The sequence below is a fragment of the Lipotes vexillifer genome, unplaced genomic scaffold (genome assembly GCF_000442215.2).
Source record: "Lipotes vexillifer unplaced genomic scaffold, Lipotes_vexillifer_v1.1 scaffold306, whole genome shotgun sequence".
Classification (NCBI taxonomy): domain Eukaryota; kingdom Metazoa; phylum Chordata; class Mammalia; order Artiodactyla; family Lipotidae; genus Lipotes; species Lipotes vexillifer.
The window spans coordinates 2,765,744-2,777,561 of NW_006789814.1; the positions used below are offsets into that span (position 1 = coordinate 2,765,744).

General features: G+C 51.3%; 1 protein-coding gene across 1 annotated transcript in view; it reads right to left on the reverse strand.

Annotated features, from left to right (window-relative positions):
- Positions 1-11,818, reverse strand: part of CLEC16A (C-type lectin domain containing 16A) — a 208,136-nt gene that overhangs the window by 159,146 nt on the left and 37,172 nt on the right. Inside the window, exon 10 of the mRNA XM_007462829.1 lies at positions 10,368-10,481. Coding sequence (XP_007462891.1) covers positions 10,368-10,481 — 114 coding nt within the window. The remainder of the gene's footprint in view (positions 1-10,367; positions 10,482-11,818) is intronic.

Sequence of the window (11,818 nt, forward strand, 5' to 3'; positions counted from 1 at the left end):
GCATTCCTGATCATTTCTGCTGCTTCTCATCAAGAGCCTTCTGGCTGCTAGCCCCCCAGGAATCTCTGTGTTACACTGGACAACCTCAGATGTTCCAGACGAAAAGCCCCCAGGAGAAGGGCCATCTCACACCCCGCTGTGCTCTCCCACTAAACCAGGAACCTGGAGCAGGGCAAGCCTTGACAGGCTGCTGAATGGTGGCCTGTATCATAACACATCCAACGTGATGGAGAGAAGAAGAAGAAAAGGGAGGAGGGATGAAGAAAGGAGCCTAACACCTCAGGAGTTGCGCTTAGTAGAAGAGCCAGCACAATGGAATCAACCAGAAGAAATGGGAAAGCTCACTTCAGAGTCAAAAAACAGAAGGCCTTTGGGTTTATCGTCTCATAAAGAAAGCGCACCACACATGCCTCAGAGAAAAGCCTTTTGCAAATAAGGTCTAGGTTTCCCAAAGGCCACAGGCTCGGGTTTCACCAAGGGCTCACCTCTCAGCGCCCTGGAGCCTGAGCTGCAGGAGGCATGGAGACTCGGGGCCCTCCTTGCTGACTCCAGAGATCCTGCCGGGTACCCGAGTGGGGGATGCAGGAGGGGAGCCTTGGGCTCTGTGGCTGGGACATTCAGGCTGGCTTCTGGGGTCAGAGGCAGCTGAAGGCCAGCAACGCCTTCCGCCAGCCTTCATGCCTCCGACCTTTGGTCCTTGCTTCAAAGTTAAATATCGAAAAGGTGACTCCCCAGGGGTCAGCGATAACTAAGGCCTTTCAGAGGCTGTGGGATCTGAGAACAGGTTCTGCAAGGACAGTGAGAGGGGTCAGGGGCAAGGGGTCAGGAGGAAGGACGGAAACATGCAAGGCCTGGGCATCTGAGTGGAAACGGAGAGGCAGTATCACCAATGCCACAGACGTCAAACGGAATGTCCTCCACTATTTCTGGGTGCAGCCCTTTGAAAGACCCTGACGCAGACCGGAGCAAGTTGCAATCAATCAATCGAGGATTCCGTTCACAGTTAAAAAACAAAACTATCAACTTAAAACATGTACACGTACACCATGTTTTCCCGTGTTGATAGATATTTGCATGACAGTACACAGAGCAAGGTCTGGAAGGATACACAAACTGAAAACAGTGGTTCCTTCTGAGGCAGATACTGAGGTTGGGGGAACTTTCACTTTCTACTCTAGTCACTTCTGTATCATTCAGTTGTTTTACCCCAAGAAGGTATTACCAGTGCCATTAAAATGTAAAGAATACCTTTAAAGAATGTACCTAATGCCACTGAATTGTATACTTAAAAATGGTTAATCCATTGTAAACATTACTTGTTATAGGTATTTCACCACAATTAAAAAAAAAACTTTAAACAAGGCACCTCTGAAAGTCAGAGTGGTGATTAGCTGGTGGGAGGGGGGTGGGGTGCTGGTTACAGACTGAAAAGGAGCTGCATGGAATGCCAGAGACGTTTTCTATCTTGACCTGAATTACAAGCTTCCCCCGCAATCTGAAAGTAGAGCATTCCCATGAAACCTTCTGTAAGCCCGGACGGTGCAAAGCAAGAAGCAATTGCCTTAGGACACATCTTGCTAACAGATATGCAAAATAAATGGTGATAAAGCACAGATGCTCACAGACACAGTACAAAGCTACGGGGGTTTGACGCTGAGGTGCTGAGTGTGGTTCCCGGGAAGAAGCTTGGTGAGGCCGCTCCTGCTGCTTGGGGTGCGCACTGCCTCTGTAATGGCTGCTGCAAAACCAACACTGTACCTTATTTTCACTTTTCACCTTTTTTCGTAAAAGTGAAAATCCTCTTTAGATTTCTTTCAGTCTTTTGCAAAGTGGTCTTTGGTAACAGAGAAGCAACCTCGAGCAAACTTTTGAAAAGTGGGAGACGCCTGCACACATTAATGTAATCATAGGTACAAAGCCATCAAGCAGTACAGCGAAGATTACTGCACTTTTATGCACTTGACTCATGTTATCCCTCGATTTTAAAAAATGTTTGCTAGAGGATTTCCAATAAATTCAGATCGTCATTATGCCCTAAATATAAGCTAGGAGCAAATCAGACAACTCAAGAAGCTGGCTTCGCGGCAGTAGCCAGGGGGCTGAGCCCTGACTAAACACCAGGCGCTGGGCTAGGAGCTCACAGTCCAGCCAGGAGCTGCGATGTGCTGCTGTGCGTCCCACATGGACACTAGGAGACAGAGGACACTGCCAGCATAGAGGAAGGAGTGGGGAACTGTGCCAGGACAGGGGCGGGTAGGTGGGGGAGCTCTGGAAGCCTTTGTGGCAAAGGAAATGACTGGTCTGAGTCTTGAGTGTTAGCAGGTCACCGGAATGCATGGGGGTAGAGGAGAATGGTTTGAAGGCCAGCTCAGAGAATGGTTTGAAGGCCAGGGCACCTTTATTTCTGTCAAGGCCAGGACCACCTGGAGCTGGTGCACGTGGTGACAGCAGTGGTGCCCTGGGACACAGTGTGCTTGGCCAGCTCCCAGGTAGCAGCAGGGGGTGGTGCTGAGCCAGTCAGGTGGCCTCTCCAGCCAGTTGTTCAAGAAGGAGTTTGTGATGCTCACGGCCTGAGAAAAGATGTCTGTGGCCCCTGCCTTGGCACATACAACCTGCTGAGTGAGTTTCCTGGTGCCGCTCAGTGCTGCAGAGGGGAGGGGAGAAGGCAGCATGGGGACAAGAGGCAGACCACCCAGGGAAGAATCCTGACTGAGAAGAAAAGGAGGGAGAAAGAGACTGGTGGCTGGAAGGGGCAGGTAAGGGAAAGGACAGGTGACATGGCCCGGAATTCTGTCTGGATTTGTGGGAGCTGTCACAATGGTCAAGCTAAGAGAGCTCACCTTCCAGGCTTTCCCAGGCCCTAGCCTGCTCACCTTCTGAGGAAGCAACTAGAATCCTTTTGCTCAAACAGCTTTCTAAGGGACTTGAGAACTAGGAGACAGGTTTTCCTCTACGGAAGGAGGCAGGTCATGATGCTAGCAAAAACATGTGCAGCATAAGGGCAGACCTGAGCCCAGATCTCAGACCCATTAGCTGGCCAAGCGAGCAGCGAACCTGACCAAATGAGCCTCAGTTCCCCCATCTGAAAAACAGGGACAATAGCAGCTCCATCACACGCTGCCATGGGGCTGAAGTAAGATGCTGAACACAAAACTGTTGGCATGACGCCTGCCACAAAGGGGCACCCTAGAAATATTTATTCACCTTCGAATATTGCCCTCCCACCCCCGCCCTGGCAAATAGATCACTAGGCTGGAAGAGATGGCAGGGGAGGGGGGCTAACTTTTAAAAACCAATCAAACTAGCAACTTACCATTCGCTGGCTTTCTGGTTTGTGAGTGGGTGAGACTCACCTCCCCAAAGTGCTCCTGGGCCCCTGGCCCGCCCCCCCTGACCTCCAGCCTCTGGGCCTGCAGGGTGTACGGCGCAAAGGAAGGGTGGGATCCATGGGGCACTGGAGCAGTCGGAGTCCGGCTCGCTGTCCCACGCACCCTGCTTGCTGCTTTCTCCTCTACGGGCCTCAGTTTCCATGTGTATCAAATGGGCCTCACATTGGCACTTCCCCGCAGGGCTCCTGTGAGGTGCCCAGAGGTAGTAACGCGCTTTCTTGTTATTTTTTTCAGGTAATTATAACAACCATGGCTAACACCCAGTGAGCATGTGCAATGTGCCCAGCGCTGCTCTGGGCACTTGACATATATTGACTCACTTTATCCTGCAAACAACAGAAGCGGGAGGGAGCTGCCAAGGACGAGGGACTTGCCCTAGGTCACTGCTCATGAGAGGCAGTGGTTTGAACCCGGGAAGGGTAGCTTCAGCGTTCCCCACGTGCTCAACCATTCTGCTGCCCCACTCAAGCGTTCACTCCCTCCCACAAGCACCTGCCGAGCCTCCCCATGTCAGCCCAGTCCCTTGAAGGGTGGATGCAAAGGCCCTGCCATACCCGGGTCACACTGCCCGGAGGAGCAGGTAGCCCTTGGGGACAGTCCACACATCACCTCACTCACTGGGTGGCCCTCTGACCTGACAGGCATTATGGACGAGCACAGTGTGTAATTATTTCCCATTTTTGTCTCACATGCACAGAGCTCCAAATGTCACAGGGGTCACAGTGACCCAGGTTTACACCAACCGTAACCAATGGCACTGCAGCACAAGCTTGGCAACTGGCTTTGCAGGGAAGCAGGGCCACTAATTGCTGCCAAGCGAGCCTATGCTCATTCCAGAATGAGGTGATCAGCAAGCAAACATCAGACGGAATAAGCTCCTGGGTGATGTATGGGTGCGTGTGCTACATGCCAAACCCTGAGTGACATGGGGCTGCTGAGCCAAAGCCCACACACATGTCCAGAATTCACAACTGCAGCCACATCAGCGAGGCGACTGGGCAACACAGCTGAGCTTAATGGCGAAAATAAAGCCCATGGCGGGGGAAACATGAAGAGGTAACAGGCCATGTCCATTAATGAGAGGAGCGCGGCTTTCTTCCCCACGATCGGCCAATTATTAGGGAGTGCTGTGGCGGCCAAGGCATAACCCAAAGCAGTGCGCATTTATCTGGAATTGGAGCCCTCTCGGAGCTCAGACGCCTTGCGCTGCACACAGACGGTGCTCAGACTCTGTGGGGACCCGCAGGTTACGTCAAGATGGTGTTGGGACTTCTTAGATAGCAGCCTCGGGGTGCTGCTGGGTCTGTAGGAGACCAGCCTCATCCCCTGTCCTTCCCCATCCCTGGTCATCTTTTCTGTCCCTCTCAACGTCTAGCATTGCCTAGTCTGTCCCTCTGATGCTGCATCTGGCACCCCATCAAGAACTAATTTCCTGATTTCAGGCGAGACCTGGAAGAAGCCACCAATGGCTCAATGCAGACTAGGGGAGGTCTCCATTCAGCCGGGCGTGACACTGCCTCGCCCCTCCGAGCCCCCTCTGAGCGGTCTCCAGCCTGGTGGCTGCCCCAGTCTGTTCTGTGTCATGCTGCTGGGCAGACAGAAGAGCCAGCTTAGGACTGAGTCACAGAACCTTCTCCGTGCCCACCCCCGCATTACCCACTGTGTTTTGCCCTGTCAGCTCCTCCAGGCTGTAGCCATCCCGAGAATCCCTGGCCCTCCTCTGTTCCCTGGACCAGGACCAGCCCCTCAACCCCGCAGGTCAGTCACTGGTGGCCCTGGCTACAGGCCATGCCTCTGTGAGCCTCCACGCCACAGGGCTTCCATCAGCTGTGCAGCCCCCCACTTCCGCACAGGAGGAAGGGAGAGGCGACGGTTCCTATGTGGAATGTGCTGCACCCTGGATTCTCTCTGATTCTGTCAAACCCCCATGGCCTGCGAGCCAGCGCTGCCACACACAGGGCTCCGCAGGCAGCAGGGGCACCTGGGAGCTATAACCCCATTGAGGGATGATGGGCTAGACCACAACGGCCCCGCAAAAAGGGAGAATACACACAAGTTCTAGTTCTTTGTGGGAATGCTTGCAACTGTGCCAGCTAAGGCCCTTGAGTTACACAAGTCGATTTTTTCCCTTTGGTGATCCCAATCAATCCCCTCCCAGAAGCCGATTACGACTTTCAGGAAGAAGAACACGTGTGCTCTGGAACCAGCATTGGTTACCCTGGGGGTCACAGGTAAGGTCAGGGGCACCGAAAGATACAGAGGAACTCTAATCCCAGCCACAGATGCATTCAATTCTCGGGGGGCTCTGCTGCCGTCTGATTCAAGCCTGGTTTGGAAAGCCAGCCATGCACTGGCAACCCGGGGACCCAAGCCAATGATGAACTCTCTGCTTCTGCAAACACACAAGCCAGAGAAGCCAGGCTGCTACTTTCTTAGCTGCCAGCTCCACACACCACGCCCCAGCAGAGTCTTCTGCCCAGAGGGTCCAGCTCCCAGGAAGGACAGGTGTCACGTGGAGAACCAGTGGCTAACATTTTGAGTGTGCGCTCACCCTTCTGGATCCCCCAAGAATCACCTGGAGACCATCCCAACTGGCTGAACTGGTGCCTATAGAGAGACGGCAGATGTTCTCATTTTGGGACAAACAAGCCTATTCTGCCCCAGAATTCTGTCCCCACTCTGAATTCAGAGCCGGCCAACCACATAAATCCACGCTGGCTGGCTAAGAATTTGCACTTTCCAGAGTAGAATCTGGGGCCAGCTGAGGTGGAGGCCCAGCTGCACACAGAGGCTCAGCTGCTGGCACTACACGGCAACGTTCACAACTGGTGCCATCACCGCTGTCGTCATGGTAGTCGTCATGGCTGCTACACTTGACCCTCTGCGCCCTTGTGTCTGGTCACAAGACACCTCCCTTTGGGGCACACTAAGTGTGCCTCTGTGTTAACCATCCCAAGAAGGGAGGTCCCGAGTAGGGGATGCAGGGTTGTTCCAAAGCCTCAGAAACTAAGACCCTTCTGAAGCTAACATCTGCTATTTAGGCCGTGATGTCTGCCAGACTTTGGAATAAGCACGTTACGCTGCTGCATTTAATCCTCTCCGAAAACCCACTGTTGTTATTCTAATTGGAAAGGTGAGAGCACTGAGGCCCGGAGACATGGACTAGCCTGCCCCGGGACACACCTAGTAAGACGAGGAGCCAGGATTTGAGGTGCCCAGGCAGCCTGGCTGCAGAGTCCACTGCACCAGACAGAATGTGGAACAGCACCAAAAGCAACCCCTCTGCCACTCCCTCCCCACTGTGCCTCCAAGCAAAGAGAAGGTGGCATGTGAGGGTCAGGTTCTAAGAGTCATGAAGGACATCACAAGAGCCCTTGTGACCCCACCGCCAGTTCACCCACTGAGTCATTCGTGCCTGCTGTGAGCCCCCGAGCATCTCCGGCCAGTCCCGGGACAGCACAGGCGACGCAGACGGCTCTAAGACACCGTCCCCTGTCCTCTAGGGGGGCTGGGAAGCCCAGTGAGGGCAGGGGTCGTGTCTTGCCTGGGCACCAGTGCATCTCCACTCAGGGAATGGATGAATGAATGCAAAAACCAAGGAAGCGATTCCACAGGAACCCAGGATGAAAAAAGTCCCTTCAAAAACAAAAAAGTACCTACAGGTAATGATGCATATCCCATAATCTAATCTGTATGTTCATTTTGCAAAAATAATGAGATGTTAGCAGTTTCAGAATGAGTGTTCTCTTACTCTGCTTCCCCCGACAAGAAACACTATCTGCTCTGCATTAAAATTATAGCAAGAATTATCCCTTAGCAGCAACCATATGATTTGAATACACAGATGAATTTCAATTAGACATTTATCTAACCATGCTGATGTGTTTTCAATTTAACCCTAAATTACAGGCTTTTCAAATAACTCTACTCTCCCCTCTGCTTCTCTCTCTTCAATTTTGGTTTGGTTTTGTGAAATGTCTGCTGGTAAAATGAAGCAATACCAGTAACTTATCTACAAATTACGGGAAGGAGAAAGTAGGTTAAAAAAGACCAAGAAACTTAAAACAAGCATGATCAAACCACATCCGAGTTAGGCAGGAAACAATAGGAGACAGTTCTTGCTCAGAGGGAAGGAAGGTAAATCTTACCAGGACTATTGTCAAACAAGTCATAGATGAGATAAACTCTTCCCGAATTTCAACTGCAGTCATCAGAATACACAAACTTCGACTTCGCACCCAGGGAAAGGCAATAACCGGAAGTAGAAGGCTGACACTTTCACTTGGGCTGGCAATTCCTTCCACACTCAAAAGAATCTCATTTTCAGTTCAGGCGTCCATCACACGAGCGCCATGCATCTATCACAGCGGAGGCAGGAATTCATCCCAAGGGGAGGACATTGGGAAAAAGAACAGATCTCCTAGATAATCCCGCCAATTAGAGGGTTCAACTAAAGTGGGTGTCCTAAGCTGAGGTCACCAGTAACTTCCTGCAATTTGCTTTTGCTCTAATTGCAAATCCTCCATGTATCAATGTCAATATCCTGCTTGTGACACGGTACTAGTGTTTTGCAAGATGTCACTACTGGGGGAAAACTAGGGAAAGGGTAAGGGATCTCTCTGTATTATTTCCTGCAACTGCACGTCAATGAATTGCAATGAGAAAAACCTGCGAACCCAAGCGCCCCAACAATCTCTGGGTCCACCTCTTGGAACACCAAGTCTAATTTCGGCAGTGAGGGTCTTATAGACATTCTGCAATGAGCTATTAGCAGCTATCTTGGGCTCTGGAAATCATGTGACAAAACAAAGTCCAAAGGAGCCCACTCCATTCCGGTCTGTTATTAACATAAATGTAGTATGAGTTAGCAGCAGGCTGGGCGGGGGCAGACTGGGCAAGTCTGATAGCAGACACATGCCTCATCTGAGGGGGGCGGCTTCTGAGAAGCTTCCTGCAGGAACATATGCACAACCGGGCCCAGATCTTCTGACTGTTCAAGGCCATCCTGAAATCTGGACTTTCATGTGAAACTTCCCAAATGTTAAAGTTGGCGATTCATAAAATTTTCTTTCAAACACTGAAGACCAAACCAAGCAGCTCTGAGGGCCAGACTGCAGCCTGCCAAGTACTTGATGGGCACTTTAAATCTATCTTCTCCCCATCCTCACCACGGCCCTCCCGAGTGGGACCTACACTCGCTGTTTTCTAAATGGAGTAAAACGACTTGCCCAGGGTGACCCACTGGCTGGAGGGGTCCTCAGCAGCCCTGCCTGGAGGCCCTGCTGATTCTTCCGACTCAGTGTTCCATTACTTGCATTCATTCAGCAAAAGCGAGTTTAAGAAAGTTGCAAAGAAATATCTCCAGCTGCATCAGCACTAAGCCAACTCCACATTCTCTAGCCCATGTGTTGTCACAACATGGATCACTAGGGGAGTCCTTCCTATTCATCATTCGTCACCCCATCACTTCCAGGTTAAATCATCTCACCAAACACTACTCAGTCCTTTTAGAGCACATATAAGACTTGAGACAGTACACTTGTTTGTAAGCGTAATCAAAATCTGTCTCTCCTGCTGGACTGTAAAGCTCCAGCGTGACAGGGGCTATCTAGGTTTTGTATATCCCCAGAGCTAGCATGATGCCTGAGCCAAAGAAGGGGCTTAATAAATACTTCTTGAATGAAGCAAAGAAGGGATATGCCAGACAAGAACCATGACAAGGCCCCATTCAATTCAGCTGAAGTAATGCCACCACCAATGAGAACAGAAGGTTTCTGGAAACCTTTTCAGAGGCTCTAATGAGCCTTAAAAAGCACAGTGGCCCGGCCAAGACACTGTACACGGGAGAAACCAGAAGGGCAGGGGCCTCTTGTAATTGTACTCCATGCAGTGCTGGCCCTTCACGCTCCGGGATCACTCTCCACCCACTCGCTCAGATATGACCACAGAGTCGACTGCCCAAGGGTAAGCCCAGCCCCTTCACCTGCGTGCCGACTGAGAACCGGGCTGCAGAGACAGAGCTCTCATGAAATGGCCTTTGTGTAAACACCTCTCATTTCAGACGTGTATGTGGAGCCTATGCTGCAGCAGATCCAATGACAGACAAGACGCCTGCTCAGAGCAGGTAAGACCTTCAACAAGAAGGAACCAGGAGCAAGGGCCTTCCAGGCAGTGGGTAGGGTTAAGGGCACAGGTGTGAAGGGAAGAAAGCACAGAGCACGCTGGGGAAAAAGCAAGCAGGGCCAGGACTGAGGGAGCCTGGAGCTCAGTGTGTGTGTGAACAGGATGGGAGGAGGGAGGCAGGCAAGACACAGGGCCAAGCAGGGAAAGCCTCGGGAGAAGTCATCAGCCTGGTGATCAGGGTTTCCCTTTAGCAGAGCACAAACATGCACAAACCACAAACATGCTGTTTAGGCCACAGTTGGTGATAATTTAAAACTTGGGAGTATCTGCCTAAAAATGAAGCTTTCCAGTGTCTCTAGAAACATGAGGAAACCTGGCAATACAGCATCCACGTTCCTGCAGAACAACTGCAGGCTGGGGTGAGCAACGGCTGCTCACAAAGGACGTATACACCCTCCAATTTGTCACAGTCCCCACTGCTCCCTACTACCCTCTCACAGGGCCCGTGTCATTCACAGATGCTCCCTGCCCATCCTCTGTAGATGCTGGCGCCTCAGGTCTCTCATTCGGACCCAATAACAGTGTCTCACAGATACACAACCTGAGGCCCAGAACGGGACAATTCCACATTGAATAACACACGCTCGGTCACATCCACTCTTAGTACCCAACCCCAGATGCTTCTGGGTATGCATGTCAAGACTGATTAGGTTCCCTGAGTCCCAGACCAGCTTATGCATCACCAGTGCTGTAATAAGCAGGATGTTGGTTTCTGGTTTTAAAAAAACACACATTAACAAAATGAGCAATGGCTTTTTATCAGGGTCTCGAGACAGTCCCCCACTAATGACTTACACAGCTTCTCTGAACATCCTGTTCGGGCTTAGTGTACATCTCAGATAGATCGCCGTTCAGAATGACTTCAGCTAATGAGTTCACCAGGGGTGCGTGATGTATAATTAGGAAGACCTGGTGAGGGGAAAAAAAATGGGATGCACATTAAAGTGTGCAGACTTTCAACCTCTTCCTTCCTTGATCTGAAACAACAAGGCTGGGCTACATGAGTCTCAGCAGCAATCCTGGTGATGCAAAACCCAAAGAATGGGTCACACTGGGGAGAGACCAGTTATACTCTTCTCCTCTAGGGCTGGGCCCTCCTTCTTTCAGACTGTTACCTATTTGGCTGGCTGTTCTTCGGCGGAAGGAAGTGCATTAAAGCAAGACTGTCCCTCAGGCCGGCTGCAGGCAAATCTGGCTGAAGTGGAGCAATGTGAGAAGGGAGTGCCAAACCCACACCCTCCTTCCTCTCCACAGGCATTTCAGTGTCAAATCCAACTAGGATAAGACTAGGAGGCACCGGCCCAGCACTTCAGTTACATGGAAGAAGGGTCTGGCAAGCCCTGTTGCAATCAAGGACTTGGCAGAGGATGTCTATGCGGAGATCCCATCCCTGGAATGAGCTCTGACCCTTGAGGTGGGTTTGAGCGCACCAGAATTCCAGGGCAGCACTGGGAGGTGTGGAAGCCATGGGGAGGAAAAGCCGCACAAGCCAGAGACAGACCGAGTTGTGCCAGGAGGCAACATCAGAAGGTGCTGGGCTGTCTGGGATGGCCCGGCCACCCCACCCTGCTGCCCAGCGTTCAGAGGAATGGCTTGAAGAATCAGGGTACCAAAACCGCCTTACAAAGCTGGCTCAGACACACCTGCTGGTTTCTTTTAAAATGTAAAGGCAACACGGTGCCACAGTGCAGTGTGGGATGTACCGACCGTCTGTATATCAGAGGGTGTGTGTGCCCATTTGTATTTGTTTATATATACAGGGAACAGGGTCTCGAATCCTCGGCACTACTGTCAGGCGATACATCTTTGCTGTGGGAGGCTGTCCTGTGCACTGGAGGATATTTGGCAGCATCTCTGGCCTCTACCCACTAGATGCCTGCCGCAGCCCCTCCACCAGGCATGACAACCAGAAATATCTTCGGACACTGCCAGACGTCCCCCAGGGTGGGGCGAAATCGCCACCAGTTAAGAATCCCTGGCAGAGTTCTCCCCGTCTCTGGAAGGACCCGGGAAGACCCTGTAACTATAGCTGTCTCTAGGGAGAGAAATCAGGAGACTGAACAAAAGTAGAAAGGCAGCTTGGTTTTCACCTGTTTGAACTTTATAACTTAAAAAAAATATATTAAAAAAAAATATTGTAAAAAAAAAAAAAGGAGAAGCGTAAACTAAAACACTGGCTGCCTCTGGGGAGCAGGACTGGGTGTGTGGGGGACAGAGGTAAGAGGGAGATTTTTCCCTACATGTTA